Genomic DNA, 20,072 nt, shown 5'->3' with positions numbered 1-20,072 from the left:
TTCTCGTCTGGCCAAAAACTAAATAACAATAATGCCCACTTGCAATTGGCCAATTCTCGTACCGTCCTAAACTGGAAAAAAGAAAGAAAACAATAATGTCAAAGCGGCTAACTGCCGATGACTGTTAGGGACAAGTTCGCCATTTCAAAAAAGGAGTAACTTTGTTGGGAAAAAGGAGGTACGGGAAACCTGCTATTCCACACGTGTCAGTGTTCTATAAGGCAGACGGCGCGAATAGAAAAACTACGGAAATAAAAAAACTCCTGCAGCCCCTGATTCTGCCTCGGACCAACTTCGCTTTTGTTTCCTTCCCATTTTGAGACTTGAACAGGAAAACCACTAGCAGTCTAAGGAACCGAACTGGTCTTGTTTCACAAAATAAGTGGTTTCGAGCTCCTAAAACCGCTTTTGTAGCGTCCTTTGTAAAGCTGTTGATGCGAATAAAAGGACATTTAAGACATCTCAGGCCTACGACCTCCTCTATCTCTCTCTCTCTATCTCTGGTTTCCGCCATTAAACATCGACGAGCTAAAGGTTTTCTTCGAATCTCTTCTCTTTCTGTTCTCCGATCTCTCACTTGATCTTCGTGGTTTCAAGTATTCTTCGTATGTTTGCTGATTATCGTTCGGCTTTCTTAGTTTTCTACCTTCTTAAGATTTTCTAGATCTTAAAACTTTGAGCTCAAGTTCACTAATTCACTCTCTGTCTCCGCAAGTTTAGGATAGAAGCCGGAGAAGAAACCCTAACACCCGAAGTAGTAAGGATGGGTAGAGGGAAGATCGTGATCCGAAGGATCGACAATTCGACCAGCAGGCAAGTCACTTTCTCGAAGCGGAGGAACGGGTTGCTGAAGAAGGCCAGGGAACTCGCGATCCTGTGCGACGCGGAAGTAGGTTTGATGATCTTCTCCAGCACCGGAAAGCTCTATGATTTCGCAAGTACCAGGTCGGATAAAATATCTTCTTACATCTCTCTCTCTCTCTCTCTCTCGGTTATCTATTACCTGAAAATCTGAGTAGCTAGAGTCTATATTCTCAATAGTAATGGCGCTGCATCTGTAGGTTGGAATCTCTATATCGAATTATCATGTCTCATATAGTTCTATTGTTCTCCACTTTGTTTTTTCCTGAAATACGAGACTGATGTTGTTCAAGGAATACGATGAGTGAGTGACTGACGATTGACTAGTGTATGACTGTGCTAATTATTGGTATGCAAGATGTTTACAGTGAGATTGATACATAAGGTATATTGCATGGAAATGACCTAACGTAGTCTTCGCTCCTTTCGGACTTTGATATGTACTTGTTTCTGTTTTTTTTTTTTGTTGTTTCATGGCTTGCACTTTGATTAATCGTCTCTATGATCACGCTGTGATTTCCTATAGAAGAATACTTCCGAAACCTTGAAGGATTCCACGGCTAGGATACAACTGTTAACGATGGCTTGAATTGTGAGCATGGTTAAGGGAATTTGCTCAACATTTTGTCAGTCTTGAGACGTTAGAGGTTTCAGACTTTTCAGTGTTAGAGTCGCAGGCTCAATCCATTGGCTAGGTTCCTTGGAAAATAATAGCGGACTTTTTGAAGATGGGATTTTTTTTTTCTTTGAGAGAAATAACAAGGTGTTATACACTTCAAAAGATGAAGTAATATCAGCCCAAACAAAAACCAAGGCAAAGAATTAGTCATATACAAAGAAGATCTATGCACACCTGATTTATCCAGAATCAGCAGTCGAGTTTAGCTCCTTAGGAATCCATTTGATTGAAACATGTAAGCAGCAATCAAGTCAGTAGCTTCGACCAAAAACCGATCCAGCCACCAAGGTCCTCCCTGGTTTACATTCAGCCACTTAACAGTGTTGTAGGAGTCACACTCAGCTAAAAATTAAAGAAGATGGGATTAACACTAGCGCTTCAACAGCAATTGTTTAAAGAGATTATATCTTATTATATATGTATCTAAAGAGTTGTATTTCTTCTTCTTTGGAAATTTCTTTTTCCAACGCTACTTATGAATCTCCCCCAAGTCTAGGAGGAATTCTGAGCTTAAAGTATCTTGAGCTTGTGTTTACTCCTAGGATGCTTATATGAGGCAACGAACTTTCCAATATTTGGAAAGATAAAAGCAGAAGATATTGTTGATCTTCCAGAGGAGGAAAAAGGGGGGGGGGGGGGGGGAGAGAGAGAACCTATTAACTAGGTTTATATTTTTCCTGGTAAAAACACATATATAGGTTGATTTTCTGGATGACGAAGGGCTCTATGCACCAAGGAATAGTTTGTGATGTCTGTTCGACTCGTGTGTGTGTGTTTGTGCGCTTGTAAGTTTTAACTCCACATAGAGTTAGGAGCGAAAGTCATGACCCTTGTTTCTTGGTATGTTATTTGAGCAAACTACTCACCCAACCCTATTTCATTATTTCGTGTTGAGATACCATGAAACTTGGAAGGATGAAAATTATATGACCAAAAAAAATGAAGGATGAATATTTTAACTGGTGTTAGGATTACTGAAATTTTCACTCCAAGTAAAATTAAATAATAAAAATATTGTTTTTAATTGTAAGAGAGGAGTGTCATCATGTCAGAAGTGTTTATATGCATACATACAGATGCAGATATGTATACTATACACTCTCTCAGTCAGAGGAACCGTTGCAATTCCAGCAGGAAACTTGGGCAAAGTTCAGTGTCAACCATTTTTTTTCTGGTAGTGCCTACCATGCCGATCCCTAAAAATTGAACAATTAACACATAATTTGAAAAATTGAGGCATAGATAATGGTTTCTGCGGCTCCATGAAGTGTATTGGACACAACCTATCGGTTTGGATCCACAATTCATATTTGGAACCAACTCTTATTTCAACATTGGGAAGAGTTTTCTTTTTTTTCCTCCTGTGGGATGACACCATGTTCTCCGAAAACTCAATGATTTTCTTCTTGGTAAAATGCCATACAGTTTTTACTTTTGTCCTTAAATAGTAATTGTAAATAAAGGGATCTCGCGAGTTCTATCTAGGTTAGATGAAGAAATTATAAGCACTTAGGCTATGTTTGATTTGAAGGAAGAAGTAGGGAAAGGAAGGGAAATGTAAGGAGACCTATACAAGGTTTGTAAAGGTTTCCCTGCCTTTCCCTTCATAAGAAAATTAAGGGGAAAATTAGATATTCAATTGTGCTGATAGCTTCATAGCCGCAACCCTTAACACTCGCCCCTAGCCGCCGACTGGTTGTCTGCTAGACTTTTCCATCTATCTAAACAACAGAAGTGCTGATTGGGGCGGATCAAACACAAGCTATGATGCTTGCATCTACCCTAGGTTAATTTTTACTTTAACATGGTAGAATTTTAGTCTGGACAAACAACCTGCACCCTTGACAGAGTACATGATTCTACTTTTATGTTTGTGCCCCTTACTTTGCGGGTGATGGTTGTGCACCTTATCATGTTGCTGCTACAACTATTAATGTTGGTTGGAATTGATGCCTTCCTTTGATTTGTAATGGCTTTGAAAGCGAAGTAGATGCTAAATACTGTGAAGTCTATGACTCCATATGTTGAAATGCAATCACTTGGTGGTTAAATCCATTATATTTCTTTATTGAGAAAGGAAGTAGGGCAGCTGCTCCTTTGGTCCTGAAGCAGATCATAGTAATTCCAGACCGCCTGATGCATTAGGTAATATGTCATCGCTTAGAGCATGTTCTTAAGATTAATAGTCATTTTCCGTGTTTATAGTATAGAACCAATCATTATATTCTTTACTTTATCATAGTACTGTTTTAAATTGTTGTAATATAAAGGTAACTTTTTTAATCAACGCAAGACAAGCTATGACCGTATAATTAAAGATGAATGTTAAACTTCTGATTTAATAATAACATTCAATTTGAGTATTCTTTGCGATTAAATGTTAAATTTTTTATCTGACCATTATATTAAAGCCAAAACTACTAACTTAGCTATCTAAAAATTACTGATTAATGTTAAAGACACAATGAAAAAGATTAATAATAAATGCAGAACATGCAAGCTCAAAAACATATATTCAACACTGACAACAATGCTGAAGCCCAAACCAGAGATTAATTAATATAACAAAGAGAGGACCACAAAATCCAAATAATGGTTGGATTGTTTTTTACCATTTGCTATATATATCTGTGTGTGTGTAACCACCTGACCCATCATATAATCTCATCCAAGTTACAATTTATGTTGATGGTTTTGGGCCTGACCCAACACCAAACATCAGACAAGGACACATCAAAATAATTCAGAAGAGGACTATTTAAGCCCAACCTATCCAGCACTGAAATGCTTCTGAGCTCTCTTGGCAGTCTTATGTTCAGACTAAATATCAAAGACCTGTCTATCATCTTTATTTTTGCAAGTCCGCAAGAAAGTTTGGTTTCCCTTTCTGAAGTAATATCATATAGTGTTTCTTATTATCAATAATCTCAAAATGGATCTGCACCTTTTCTGGATCAACCATGGAAGTTCCTTTCCTCTTTTTAAGACATTCACTATGAGCTAAGAGTTGCTCTTAATAATCAGATGCCCAACTTGCAATATCAGACTACTATTATTTTGGGGAAATTATTCTCGTGGGGGCCCATTTAAATGTGTCCTCATAATATTTTTGAAACATCTATGTTTTAAAGCTAAAGGAAAATTTCCCTTATTTTACCTCAAGCTTTTTGCAACATTACTATAAAATTTTCTACATAAGATTTTTCATATTAAAATCATTAATGATATTTGTTACGTATTTTAAAATAAAGTCCATGAACAGTTTATCTTTCGAATGCATATAATAAATCTAAACAAAACCAATAACTCAAACAGTAAAAAAAACCTCTAACAAATTACATCAACATTTTACAGATTTTAATAATTAATTAATAATTTCTTGTAATTTTTGAAGTTTAAAGATATTCAATACGTGGTAATTTATATAGATACAATTTAATAAATCAATGCAAATAGGTACGCATATAATGAATAGAAGGTTCACAAGTTGTTCAGATTTCTTTTTTGTAATTTTGAATATTTAAACACTATTCACATGTTCAAAAAAACATCAATTGAATTTAAAAAAAATATAAGAAATAAATGCAAATTATAACTATTGAATGGAGTAAGAGAAACTCTTCCTAAAATATTCTCCAATTGCTATAAAATAACCAAATTGAAAAAAAAAAGAAAAATTTGGATGACTATTGTAATATGAGGTATACTTATGAAACAAAAAATTGGATGGCCAAGGCATGGTATGTTCTCATAATGGATAAGAATGATAAAAGATAGTATAGTATTGATGAATAGGTGTCTAGACCAGTAAAGGTGAAATTAAAAATAAATCTGTTTGAAGGTGGTTAAGGGGTTCAATACCACCACTGATTGATAATATGATAGTCAATGGAATGCTCTAATAATGTGCGACTGATGATTACACCATTTTTTTAAGCTGAAGGCATTAGATGAAAAGATAACCCACTTAGACTTTACCAACTTAGTGAGAGACGCCAAATGGTTGGGATTAGGATTTATTGATCTCATGAGAACCTATAAACCTTCAGTATTAATGATTACACAAATTGGTTATCCCATCTTTTGCACAAAATTAAGGTGCATAACACAATCATCTTGTATAGACAACTTTTGAACTATATCATATGATTGATTCTTCTCTTCAACGTTACTTATTGACTGTCAAACCTACTTGCTTACCATAAGGATTCAGCCATGCCATTTACCTAAATATGTGACTCGTAAGAAAGACCAACATGCTTAAATGTTCATTTCATGGGGCATGTCTTGAATATTCCTTGGATTATCAAGGGATTTACTGCAGCTCCTTTCAATCTCATTGAGTGATTAAAGTAAGGCCTGTATGCTTGATTAAGCATAAATTAAAATGAAAAAAAAAGTTAAAAAAGCACCATTTTGGTTTCCTTAATACACTTTTGAAACATTATTTATTTATTTTTTGTTATAAAATCCCTCAGCTTAAGTATCTTCTATTAAATCCATCATTCATAACATCATTAAAGAAAAAAAAATCAAATGTTCAATTTTTTATGTTATTATATCTTTTGGACTAGTATGTTAAAAGGTATTCATTCCAATTGATAGACTAAACTGATCTATTTCAAAGTATCCAATATAGAGTTTTAGATTATTTGTATGACCTGTCATAATCAAAAGTCTTGTTCAAGTATCTAAAAATGTTTCATATGTTTAAACTTTTGTTTTAGTTTGTCAATATTTAAATATACTTGATTTTAACCTCTCTCTCTCAAAAAAAAAATAAAATAAAGAGAGAAGAACTTCTTTGGGTATTTAAAATACTTGAACAATAGATCTATTCACTTTTATATGATTTATGCAAAAATTTAAGTTATTAATAATTATTAAAATGTTATACATATTTACTTTTTCTTTAATGTTAGTAGGTTAACTGTTACATTTGAACATATAACATATGAGTATGGAAATAGCAATTTTGCATAATGTCAACTAAACACAGTATATAAGATTCATATTATATATAAAGGTAGGATATGATTCCTTAACTTGATCCATGACTCCTCACTTCACTTCTAGGTCATATAAATCTAGATGAGCTACTAAGCCAGCAAGCAATGCTTTAAGAGCATACCAGTTTTTTCTTTTTTTCTTTTTTTCTTCTTCAGAATAATCTATCCCATTGCCTCATCATGATCTTTGGTTGTCTTGTTGCAATATTACCAGAAAGAGAAAGCAGTTACCTTACCCAACAACCAAATCATACCAATATCCTAAGGCTATGTTTGGTTTGAAGGAAAATGTAGGGAAAGGAAGGGAAAGGTGGAAAAACCTATACAAGATATGTAAAGGTTTCCCCACCTTTCCCTTCCTTTCCCTACTTTTTCTTTCAAACCAAACATAGCCTAAGGTTTTACTTTGATGATCCAATATAGGATTCGAAATGTCATTCTTTTTCAATGCAAACAAAGAAGGGATTTCCTGGAAGTACTTGGAGGTTGTTTAAGATTGAGGGTCTGTTGATCTGCTCATCTTTTCACAAGCCCATCAGCAACCTCATTACACCCTGTGGCTTCATGAACCACCTGAAAGTTTGTACCTCTCATTAGCCGCCTTACATTTCTCCGCCAATATCTGAAATTCCAGTAAATCCTTTCTTTCCAATGACGAAAGATACTATTTCAAATTACTACTAATCATAGAGTTGGTTATTGAAGTGCAGTGCTATCTAATGTTTAAGCCCATGTCAAGCAATGACTAGACCTCTTCCTGATTATTCATATATTCATATCTGTGGCAAAATCCAAGTACAAGATCGCCTTCATCATTCCTGATGCAAACGCCTACGCTTTCTCTCGAAGCTCAGCTATGTTTAATTATATGTGACTAGTTGTGACTTGTGATTTGGCCTAGTGTTAATATGAGTTCTCGGTCTGCTCCTCATAGAGTGCACCTCACACCATCCTCACATCGCATCGCATTGCAGCTGTGCCTTGGGAACATCTTCCCATGAATAATAACATTATGTACACGGGATGTTCTCAATCCTGCAATGCTCTACGAAATTGGTGTGAGGAGGAAATCCAATGTCGTGTTAATATACAAATTGTTGTTGGGTGATTCCTTATGATTAAAGGAATCCATATGACAAAAGAGAACTCAATTCATTGTTTCATTTTGGTCTAGGCTCTGCTTGCTTGCAGTGCAAATTTGAACTGGATGCATTTGCACCCAATTCAGATTAGCATATGTTTATTTGTGAGTATTGTTTGTACTCTTACCTGATGCAAAAATTGTACTATCTTAATTAGTTGTATCACCTTCTTCCTACTTGGATTTCTTCTCATAGAGTAGAGATCACATAATTCCTATTTTGTTTCTCCTAAATAAATAACCTTCCTATTACTTTCCTCTCTTTCATATAAGGTGGGGACCAAATCATTTTACTTCCCTCGAGAAAAACATAACGTGATATCAAAATCAAACAGAAATAATAATAATAATAATCATAATCATAAAGAAAAAAGTAAGCCAGAATTTGAACCAGCTCATTTGTACTCCCACACATTTACACCAATGTAAATTTCATTTTTCCCTGCAGAAAAAGGAGTCTAGGAATGACATAGCCATTAGAATTATTTTTTTAGCAAGCATATATCCTCGTCTATTGTTTATTATTATTATTATTGATATTTTTTTTAACAAGTCATCGTCTTTTTATCTATCAAAAAGTCAATTCCTTTTGATAATTCAATAAAAGGTAAAAAAAGAAAACGTTCATAAGTCATAATTTGACAAAGGAAATGGCCGTTGATAAAGTAGAATGACAAAACAGAATTTGTGTAGTTAACCCAACATGGTTGGGAACTTGTGATAAGACTTGGGGGGGGGGGGGGGATGTATGTAGCTTACTGCAACTCTCTCTATCAGGTGAATCGGGTCGTTGTACAAAGTTGTGGCTTTAAGATCAGCTTAATATGATATGTACTTCATATCATATTTTGTTAGCAAACTGGATGTCTTTTAAGCCATCTCTAGCCCTTTACATTTTGTTAGCAAACTGGATGTACTTCTGAGACATCTGACAAACTTCCATACTAAAAGATGCTTCTCCCATGAATGCGTCCATTTTAAATGTTTCTGGCTATCTAAGAATCGGATTCGAAACGTTTGGTAACAGCTGAAATTGCTGAACTGAATAACTTATGCTTTGTCGTTTAGCTGATATGTTTTTATTGTGAGCTCCATTTTTTTTCAAGGAAAAGAAAGTTTTATTTATGCAAATAAATAAGGTTGTGAGCTCCACGATTGAAGATGAAATTGGGTTGATTTATATATGCTTAAATATTTTTTACTGAAATATTTTATTCACTAAAAGACAAATTAATAAGTTATTCAGTTCAGCCACTTCAGCTGTCATCAAACATAAATAATAAGTCATTTAGTTCATGTACTTCATCTGTCATCAAACATCCTTCCTAGGAAGATAGTAATGCCATTTTTTACTTGCATGAACAAATAATGACTCAAATAAGTACAATTTTATTTACCTCTACCATCACATTAAGTAGCAATATACAATTAACTTGAACTGCAAATGTTAGAAGAAATTAAGAATGGGTTGGGAAGGGGTTTACATATAATTCCCCAAAACCTGCATCAAACCTGGTGGTAAATTATCAAGATGTACCTAGGTTTAATATTAATTTCTAGAATACCCCTGAATTTCCCCCAAATTCCAAAAACCCCTACGATCTTATAATCCAGATTCTAAAATGCCCCCGAATCTCCATAACTCAATCTCTAAAATATCCCAGATTCCCATAATCCTATTTCTAAAATAACCATAAATATGTTGTAGGTACTAGGTAATTGTCTTAGGATAGAGAAAATTCAGGGATTTCCCGTCCTCCAAGGAGGAAGTACCCCCCAAATCTGCCCGAGGGAGGGGGTGCCCCGCCCCATTGCCATGTTACCTTGTATAATTCCATTTTTTACTTGTGTTCTCAACTTTCATAGAACAGCATGCAACAGTGTAGGGTTGAAAAAAGATGGCTAATAATTAATAAAGGTAGAATATTTAGGATAGTTAAAATTAACAAAGGTAGAAAATTAGGATGGTTTGATATGCTTTCCTTGACATTTTCTTTCTCACTGTGATGCCAATACCTTTTTTTGTTGAATTTCCTTTTATGATGAAGCATTTAACAATATATAATGAAATGTTCATAAATACAACATGAAGCTAATAGTATTACCACTGCTGTTAACAGCATGAGATCAATAATTGAACGATATAACAAATTAAAGGAGGAGCATCAACTGCTGAATCCAACCTCAGAAGTCAAGGTATTCATTTGACAAGCATTTTCACTTTTTTTTTTTTCCACTGCGTATTCTTGCAATAATAGAAGTAAGGTATTCATTTGACAAGCATTTTCACATTTTTTTTCCACTGCGTATTGTTTCATCAATTTGCTCAAGTGCTGAAAGGATACATATAGAATTGTAAATACCTTATAATAGGGAAATCTAAAACTTTTGCAATCAGATTCTTTTGGAACCGTTAAAAAATAACGGTGAAAAGTTAATAGAAAAAGCAAAAAGTAAAACAAGGAAAAAGTATATGATTGGAGGATGAAGACTATCCAGTCCATAAAAATCATATAAGTGCCACAGGTTTGACAGTATCTGACTATCTGGCTAAAACCTACACCATTTATAGGTATAACATTTCTCAAACTTCATATAAAACCTATGTCATTTCACAAAGAAAAGCTGAGAACTAGAATGTCCAAAAAGAACGTGCTTGATCACTAAAAAGTTCTGTGCAGAGCCTTTATAGCCGGGTGGTCTACTCATGTTAGTCTAGTATTCTAATTAAATTCCACTTATGTGGTGAAGAAAAGTCACTCTAAGTTGATTATCCTCTGGTTTTTTCGTTATATTGCCGCTATTTTTATCACGAATCATCATCTAGCTGCTAAAATTAATGTTGGAGCATTTTAAAGCAAGAATTTCTGTAGAATGGGACATAGAAATGGAGAATCGTACAATTGATTAACAAAAGCAGAGAGCAATGGGGCTAAAGATCTTTCCAACTTATGGATATTTTTCGCTAAGAGACTGAAATGGAAGTTTGTAGAGTAAGGCCAATAACATGGCAATTCATTCATTGAATAGGAGGTGAAGAAGTAATAAGGTGTTAAAGGGTTAGGCTTTGGAAGGAGTACATAAATTTTCTAAAGATCTCAACAAGTTTTCTTTCAAACTTGAGAGAGGAAATTGCGTCAGATTTCGGAGGATTCGAAGTGTAATGTACTAATGTGAGCACCCTTTACTGCCTAGCCATTGATCACAGATACTGAGAATCGCCACGGAATCGGATGGCTGCTAGGTACATTGGTGTGGGCCCCTTGATTTGCAAGAAGGTGAAAAGCTGCGAAGTTAAATACCTAGGATAGACATGCCTTTGCATAGGATATAAATATAATGAAGAAAATACATGATACGGAAGACCAAATCATGGGATTTCTTCTTCAAATAGGGTATCCATTGTTATTAAATTTATTTAGAATCCCATATCCATATCAAAACAAGGTTCATAATCATAGCATCGGTAACATAAAGAATACAAGTCAAAGATATAAGTGGATATGGTTGGGAGGAGGTATTGGACTGGATTGGGAGTGGTCTCTCTTCAAAAGATGGAGAGTCTCTGAAAGGAGCAAAATGCCTTTTAGTATGGGGTTAGAAGAAGAATGAGAGAGTTGTAGGGGCTTGAGGGTATCGGTAGTGAAATGCTTGGGATTCGACGATCTCTAATGTGTGGGAGGTCCTCTATTTATCAAGAAGATCCCGGGATCCTAAAGGGTAGGAGGCGAGATCTTCTCTCCGTATCAGGAAGGAAGTACATTCTTTATTGACAATCATTGGATGTGTTACTGGGCATCACCACGTGTCTCATGAAGATCTTCTCAGGGATCAGCTTTCTTTATCCTCAAGATTCTTCATTACTCGCGTGTGCTACTACCTTTTTGCGCATCGTAACCAATCCTATGTGATCGATGGTGACGTCACCCTTCAGAAACTGATGTTTTGTCGACGTCTCGTGGCAATTTGCAAATTGCTTTGGTCTGCGTGTGTTTAGTTACATGCGAGCCTCGCCATAGGTTCGGCCTATTGTCCTCTCCGACCCGTTATCCGAAGTGGGTTCGTAGGCTGTGGGTTTATCGTGGTTTTGCTTAGCATGCTATGGGTTCATTGCTATTTGTGATTGCTTCTATGGCGCTACTCTTGGTATATGAGTGTTCTTTGAGGGTCCGAATAAGGTGTACATACCTACATTAGCCCCCTTGCTTATCAGCAAGTGGGAACTTGTCGAACAGCACATTGTCTTTTGCCTTTCCGGTGTTGGGTCTGGTTTTTTTACTTGTCTTGGGCTTATGTGTAAATTGCATGCTTCCTATGCTCGTGCTTGGTGATTCATGATGATCGAAGGTTCAACCTCCCTGTCTTTTGATGATTTGATTTCTAATGGCAGTCAATGTTGCCTGTGTGGCTTAGCCCCCGCCTCCTTCTTATTGCTATCGGGAAGGAAAATCATCAAAAGACAATGAGACGCCATATGGGGAAGAAGGTGTTGGACGATGGGATCAGGGAGTATGTAGTGGCTAAGCTGCGATCGTAATCATCATAGCTTTCAGTTGGATGTAAGGAGTGACACGTGTGACATTGGGGTTTTGAAAGTTTGAACGACGGCATTGGGTACATAATTAAATCTCGATAGGTGTTGCGTGGCACTCTATCTCCCTTTAGGTTTTATTTATGAGTCGTCATTATTTGAGACGATCCGTTTGAACATGCTAGTTTGGCTCCCCTTGTCACTTGGTCGTGGTAGTTTATAAAAGGGTTTCTTATGCCCTATCTGCGGCATTAGAGTTCGGCTCGATTGTCCCTTTGCTGTGTTTCTATACTTCAAAGTTGGGAATGGCTCTTAACCATCACGACGCTCAATTGGTTGTCAACGAATTAGTGGGTTCCAATTCACCGTCTCTGGTGGGGCCGGTATTAACATCAAAGTATGTCGTAGTCCGTCAAAGGCTCATGCAATATTTCGAGCAGAATGCGATAGCCCCTTTGGGGTATGAAGTCGTTGATGACATTTATGTTTGGGGTGTGCATTCAGAGGATTGATATTTGGTAACACGCTTGTCCAATCTGGTTGGCTGCCCCCAGTTGAACTGCCTGCTTGAATCATCAGTCCAGCGGTGAACACACTCGCGGCAGTGATGTCTGAGATAATGAACCTCCCGCACGATCAGATTTCATGGAGTGTCCTAGCGCGGTGGTTGAAGACCTGTGAAAGCTTTGCTACAATCGACTTTCAAGTCACAGAAGTTGAGGATCGCGTCATTTGACTGGCGCACGTGTTTTAGAGGGCGGGTCTCGAGGACTCTCCATTGGTTTACAGGCGATCCATAACGGATGTGCACCGTCGTGTGGAGGCAACGGAGGTCAGGTTGGAGGAGGCTACCAGACATCTTGCAGACCTCGAGGCATAGTGTGCTTATCAGCGTCATATGGTGGCAGAGTGTGAGGCAGAGATTGGCGAGCTAACGGCATATATATCTCTGGAACATCTGCTTGGGGGTATAGAAGCGACTCGGGGAGTGGGCTGCATTATAAATTTTTATATTATATGTTTTTTGTTTTTTGTTTTGATAATGTACACTGATTTTGAATGAACCCCATGACGTGTTATGTATTTAATGTTATTGAGCAGTCGTGTTGTGTGTTTACCCAAATCTGGATGGTTCGCGGCTAGCTCCGATAGCAATTTCAAGCTGTTATCGTGGTCAAGGCCTCGCTGTCTGCTCTATGTATAGTGGGTGTACTGCTAGTTGTTTTCAAACTACCGGTGACGTGTGGGCGGCAGGCTTTCATGAGCGACGGCTAGCTTAGTATCGCGTGTCTTTTTTGTCTAGTGCATGCAATCTGATTGGTTGTCATCATATCTTCGAGGGCTAGGAACAAAAGTTCTTTTTTGTGAGGAAAATCCATGTGGCAAACAGTAATGATTTACTCCCCATCGCCAACCTGAGATTACTGCGATTTAGTCACACGTGTGGGTTGGGATTGAAATATGATAGGATATGGTGATGGTTACCGTCCATCGCTGTTACGGTACGGGGCAACGCATTTGCATTAAATGCGCCTCACTGGTCCCACCTCCGAAAGGGACCTTTGGGTAATTTCTCGAGTTTACTTGTTCGCAAAGCGTTTGTTTGGGTATCAATTAGGCATCTTACCGTCTTCTCTGGTGCCGTTTAGTTCTCTTGCTCTCCTGGTTGCTATGAAAGGGGCAGACAGGCTACTCCCATATTATATATAGTTGTTGCCATTATCTCCTCCATTTGACCTTTGGAAGGTTGTTCGCTAGGTGAGAAAAAACTCTTCTGCTTTGTACCACTTTTAGGTCACTCAATCTGTCCTCATAGCTACTCGAATCATTGGTGTTCGCGCATGCATACTTTCTTGGGTGCGCTTGGCAAATTTACTATTACGGTGGAGGATGTGGTGGCGTTGTTAGCATTGCCAGTTGGGGGTGCGGTGTCTACAAAGCACTTTTAAGGCGTTGGTGGACCGATCCTCTTCGCGAGTAAAAATGCCACTGGATCAATGGATGGCTTACTGGTTCGAGTGCCACCTTGTCATGGTACGAGGTGCAGGCTCTTAGTGCCACCTTGTTGCCTATATTCTGTATGTGGCCTCCCGCTTCTTGTTGTTAGGGATGCCGGATTATGGTCTCTGCACCGTTCTAAACCCCTTGGCTGTATTTGCTGCTAGCAGGTATCAACTCCCCCTGACATCGATGTTTCTTGGCTACTTGTACGAACAGCTGGACGACACTGTTCAACAGCAGAACGACCCTAGTTGTAGGAGGCGTGTGAGCTACATATTCACTCTGTTTATTTGGATGTTCATATGTGAACGCTTTGAGCTCAATGTGAAGCCTTGAACCCTTCATCCTCTCTGACTTCAAATTGCTACTCTCAATGGTGATGAATCGAAGGAGAAGGTTGTGGAAGTGTGTAGGGGGAAATGGTGGCTTCACGCAAAGAGGTACAAAAATTTTAAAATGAATGAGATTAGTTTGAAATTGACCTCTTTGGATGGATATATATGGAGACCATATGCTCGTATAGTCCGCTATGCTGGGCCATTCTACATTGGCGTGCTTGTCCCGGAGGGTGGAGATAATCAGTGTGCTCTTGAGATGGGAAGTGCTGTTGTGAGAATGGCACGAGTAATTTTGTGACCTGGGGTGATCGCATATTTGGACCATTCAGGGGAATCGTAGCTCTTTATCTATCGTTCAGACCGAGTGCTCTGACAATTTGGGTACGACGACATAGGCGCCCAGTTTTTGAGAAACCTCGGAGAAGATGTATTTTGGGTATGTTGTCATAATCGAGCGTTCCCGGGATGCACTCGGTTTCCAATTGCTAGTTATGGCAGAATGCAAGTGTGTAAATCGCTCCATCTGTCATACCTCTACTCATTGCTCGTCAGGTTCTAGGAATTATTATGGGTGAACTCACTAGCCCGCCATGTGTTGGCCCCTCCCCGAGGCCATGCTGCCTGTCAGGGGGCCAGAACAACTCTTCCTCGCTTTAACTCATCGGAGAGATCGCCGTCCAAACGTGCTGGAAAATGATCGATTATCGAGGGTGCAAGTTGTAGTCACACTTCTCTTGTGAAGAGGGCTAAGTTTGCGAGGGTGTCATGCCCCTTTCGTTCTGGCAATGCACCGTTGCCTTCTGATGCGTCTTCGGTACAGGGTCGTGAATGTGGTCATAGTTTTTTGGCCTCAGCTATTGCGGGTGAGTCTGTAGCCATCCAAGATGTTTCGACGGCAGCCCTCAGGAGTAGTATTGGTTCGGTGTTGGAGAATGCGGGGCTTGCAGATGAGTCACCCTCCCTAGGTGGTGTTATGATTTGCTTCTCAAGCAGAAGATTGAAGAAAAGGGATTCCCATTGGCCAAGGCGGGGTCTGAAGAATGACGAGTCAGTAAGTTTTGTTGAGTGTCTGTATGATTACTGAACTATGATTGGCCAAGGCGGGGTCTGAAGAATGACGAGTCAGTAAGTTTTGTTGAGTGTCTGTATGATTACTGAACTATGATTAGATGGAGTTATGTTACCTTTGCTGAGCGTGGATCCTATCACACCTTTTGTGAGCGAAAGCGGTCAAGCCATCATAGGCGATCAAATAGTTCGTGTGGCACCGTCCGTTGGAGTTCCTGTAATGACTCCCAGTGGACGATGTTTGATAAGTGCATTGGCTTGTATTTTAGTTATAGCTTTCTACATCTATCTTATATTGTGATGATTGATTGTGAGACAGTCCTTCACTTTGAGGCGGGTTGATCGCAATGAGACGGATCCTAACGAGGGCGATCGCAGAATCTCATATCTAAGTTCCCCCTTGGGGAGTCCTACACACCGTTCTTTTGGTGTATGGTCAAGGAATTGAGGGCAATGCAGCCCCCCATAATCGGGCCCGTGGTGACTGGAGACTTGGATGGTACTGTCAAGAGTACCAATGCAAATGCAGCCCCCCACACTGCTTCTCAAGTGTCCAACAATCAAGATTTATCGCATTTCTATTCCATTGAAGTAGTGGCGGCGACACAGTGTGAAGACACGCGTGAGTAGGCTTCTATGGAATCCATGTCTCCTAACGATGTTGGTATCCCCCCTGGGGGTGTTTGCCCATAGTCTGGATGCGATGATGTGCCAATAACTAGCTTTTCCATTGACGAGGGATACCGCTCAGGGAATGAAGACGTAGAGGGGGGGGGGGGTTTGCTTCCCCTCGGAGGTATCGTATGAGGAGGATTTGGACCAAATACGACAACAACTATTGGGATACTGCGAGAATCATGATATCCCATTAATGCACTTCCTAGTGACAAATCTTGTGTATGTTCAAGGTAGGGAGTTGTGTTATAGCGTCTCCAGTACAGTTGCCCAATTTTCTTCTGCCGTGATTCGTTCGAATTGGTTGCCAAAAGGAAGACTGATCTAGATGTGGTAGGTCCTGCCTTGAATGACGTCGCTACATTGATGAGCCTCGTGATGTGTCGCCTGCTAGAAGAGTTGTCATGGGCAGACTTTGCCTGCTGGTTGGAGGTTTGTCATGCTTTTTCGTCGATGGGCTTCTTTATGAATGAAGTTGAACAATGAGTCGTAATCTTGGCACATGCTTTCTGGAAGGCGAGAAAAGATATACCACAGAATGATTTGTTTTGCTTCATGAATGATGTTCACAGGTGCCGCAGGGTTGTTGAAGCGGGTGTCTTCCAAGTATCGAACAAACTCAAGAGTCTGAGAGAGGAGTGTGCATGGCAAGAGCAGATACTTGATGACTACACTTCTGAGCTAGAGAGTTTGAAGAAGTTTAAGGAAACTAGCGGGGTTGTAGAGTCTATAGTCGCAATTCGGGAGGAGTGAAAGAAATGAAGAGTTTGTATTTAGAATTAATACTGTGAGAATTATTCCCCTACTTTAGATGTCACTATTTTGTGTTGTGTTGTATTCATTTTTTACCTGCAATATAGCTACATATTATAACGAGGGAAAATTGTTTGAATATCTTATCCATGTATTTTTGTAAGGGATGTAGCGGTGTAGTGGTAAGAGTAATGCTGATTTTACCTTAAGCCTGTTGTCACTAGTAATGCAGGTGAATTGCATTAGGCGTAGTTGTTTGATGCGCAACTTTAATACAATGCAATACGTTTACAGAGGCTAATCCCACGAGGGAGAGTATCTGTGTTGCACAGATTTGGCTAGGGCTGCCAGGAATGATCAAGTTACTGACTTGGTGGGCACGGCCCCCCTGTAGCTTTGATAGAATGCCCTTTGTTGAGAAAGTAGTGACATGCGAAATTTGTTTTGGCTTGTCAATATCGAATGGTGAGAAAAGAAAGATAATTATAAGGATTAGTCACAATTAAACATTGCTGCAAACGTAAGCAACTCTTAGTTGTAAACTACTATAAAAGGAAATTGTGTATGCCTCTTAGTTGAGACGCTCGACACTTGTGTACTTTGCCGGTCATTCGTTGGGCACTTCCACAATCGGCACAGTCATGATCAACCTTATCACAGATCGAATAGTGTTTTCTAACACGTGAGGTATTATCGGGTGCAATGATGTTATATATAAAATGAAATGTTCGAGATGAGTGTTATTGTCAATGAGTAAGATTTTCTTTTCTTAATCCATTGTGGAGTATCCGTGTTTATGAAGCAGACAGGGGTCATGTAAAGATGCCTGGGGTGCCGGGGATTATCGCTGAGGTGCTCGGGGTGTCCAGGGCTTTGTGCTCAGGGTACCAAATTGCTTGTTGTCTTTCGGGCTTTGTAGAGATGCCTGGGGTGTCGGGGCTTATCGCTGAGGTGCCTGAGGTGTTTAGGGTTTTGTGCCCAGGGTGCCAGATTACATAGGGTGTTCGAGGCTTTGTAGAGATGGCTGGGGTGTCGGGGCAATTGTTGAGGTGCCCGGGGTGTCCTGGGCTTTGTGCTCAAGGTGCCAAATTGCTTGGGGTGTTCAGGGCTTTGTGTGGATGAGAGGTACATGTAATGCAGTTGTATAAGTGAGACAAGCATATGTGCTCTTAATTAATAAAAGGTATTTGTCATGATAAGAAACCATAAGGGAGAGAATCCGAAGTACACATCATAGATTTATTCGAAAGAAGGACGTACATGCATACAAAACATGGTTACTCAAAGTAAGGTTTCAACCAATAGTCATTTATGGTTTCATCGTTGTCATCCATGTCTATAGTTTTAAGCACATAATAACCTGTCTTGTAAGCCTTTTTTATCAAATACGGTCCTTTCCATGTTGGTGCAAACTTTCCTGTGGATCTGCTTTGTCTAATGCTGAGGGCTGTTTTCAACATTTTGTCCTCCTCATTGAAACTTTTGGGCCTCAGGTGTCTATTGAAGTTAATTGCTAAAGCTTGTTTATATTTGTCTTGCCTTTCTGCCGCTCTGTCTCTGATTTCATCCACCACCTCAAGTTTGTTTGCGAGCAAATCATCCATATCCTCTGGTATGATCTTTTTATCCACTATCGCAGCTATCCTAGGGGATACAACCTTAATCTCTTCTGGTAGTACTGCTTCCTGCCCATAAACTAAAGAATAGGGTGTCACGTGTGTGCTTTTCCTAATCGTCGTGCGATAAGCCCACAAGGTCTTTGATAGCTTTTATGCCCAATCTTTTTTGCTGTCAGCTACTATTTTGCTTAGGATTTTTAGTAACATCTTGATCGTAGCTTCTGCTTGGTCATTACCTTGGGGGTAATATGTTGTTGATGTCCCTAATGTAGCCCCATATTGCCCTAAAAGGTCACGAACCTCTTGTTTTTTGATGGACAGGTCATTGTCGGTCAGTATCCGCATTGGTACCCCGAACTTGTGGATGATGTTTTGTCTCAGATAGTTCGCTATGTTAGCGGCGTAGACTCGTCACAATGGAATAGCCTCCGCCCATTTAGTGAAGTAATCTATTGCCACGATGATGAAACAATACCCTTTAAAGGATGGGTGTATCTTTCCTATAAGGTCTACCCCCAAGTGTGAAAGGGCCAAGGTGTGACAACAGGATGCAAGGCATTAGTAGGTTTGTGAATCCTTTCCCCATGAACATGGCATTTGTGACACTTGTGCACGTGCCATTACGTGTCCTCCATCATGGTTGGCCAATAAAAACTAGGGTGCAAGATGTGGTTATGTAAGGCAAGTTGTCGTACCTCTCTCTCTCTCTCTTAGATGTTGAAGTTGGTCGCTGCACCACCACCACCTCCACCACCACCCTTTCTCTTATCACTCAATCTCTGATTTGAATTAGCCACCCCATAGCCACTCTCTCTTCCTCACTCTGGGTCCTTTGGTTCACAATTGGGATAGGAGTCGGAATTGGAATGGTCCATTCCCATAGTCTGTTTGGTTCAAACAGGAATGGGAATGGGAATTGAAATCAGCAGGAATGAGATTTCATTCCAAAGGAAGTGGTAGGAAATGGTCATTCCCTCAAATGGGGGAATGCCATCCCATCAGGAATGGGAATGAGATTCTGATTCCATCCAACCAAACAATTGGAATCGGAATAGCTTATTCTAATTCCGTTTCCAGACCCCTATTCCCACAAACCAAACGGGGCCTCAAATCTCCAAATTGAAGATTCAAATTTTCAGGATCAGAAATTCCAGCCACTAGTGTTTTTGAAATTGTAAATTTTGCAATTTGAATTTCGAATGTATATTTTACATCATTTATGCAAAAAAAAAATTGTAAACTTTTATCTTATTGATCGAGAGAATTTGCTTCAATATTCGTTGGATGCAATGTTTTTTTTTTTTGAAAAATTTTACCATTTTATTAGTTTATCTGTAATTTTTTCATCTTTTCTAATAGGTATTTTTTATAGTTTCCGATTTTATCCGAAATATTTT

At 39.1% G+C, this 20,072-nt stretch overlaps 1 protein-coding gene across 4 annotated transcripts in view; it reads left to right on the top strand.

Moving 5' to 3' along the window:
• Positions 1 to 285: 285 nt before the first annotated feature.
• Positions 286 to 20,072, top strand: part of LOC148876537 (MADS-box transcription factor 23-like) — a 48,990-nt gene continuing 29,203 nt past the window's right edge. For 3 of the 4 annotated variants that reach the window (XM_088961324.1, XM_088961166.1, XM_088961092.1), the window contains exons 1-3: positions 363 to 534; positions 721 to 945; positions 9,811 to 9,886. In XM_088961324.1, coding sequence (XP_088817450.1) covers positions 764 to 945; positions 9,811 to 9,886 — 258 coding nt within the window. In that variant the 5' untranslated portion in view covers positions 363 to 534; positions 721 to 763. Of the gene's footprint in view, positions 535 to 720; positions 946 to 9,810; positions 9,887 to 20,072 lie in introns of all 4 variants that reach the window. The other variant, XM_088961245.1, reaches the window with a different exon arrangement.

This window comes from Nelumbo lutea, chromosome 1, assembly GCF_056320005.1.
Source record: "Nelumbo lutea isolate HS-2025 chromosome 1, American lotus-T2T, whole genome shotgun sequence".
In the NCBI taxonomy this organism is placed as follows: Eukaryota; Viridiplantae; Streptophyta; class Magnoliopsida; order Proteales; family Nelumbonaceae; genus Nelumbo; species Nelumbo lutea.
Note: the sequence above shows the minus strand (reverse complement) of the source record. Positions and strands in the feature narration are given on the sequence as shown.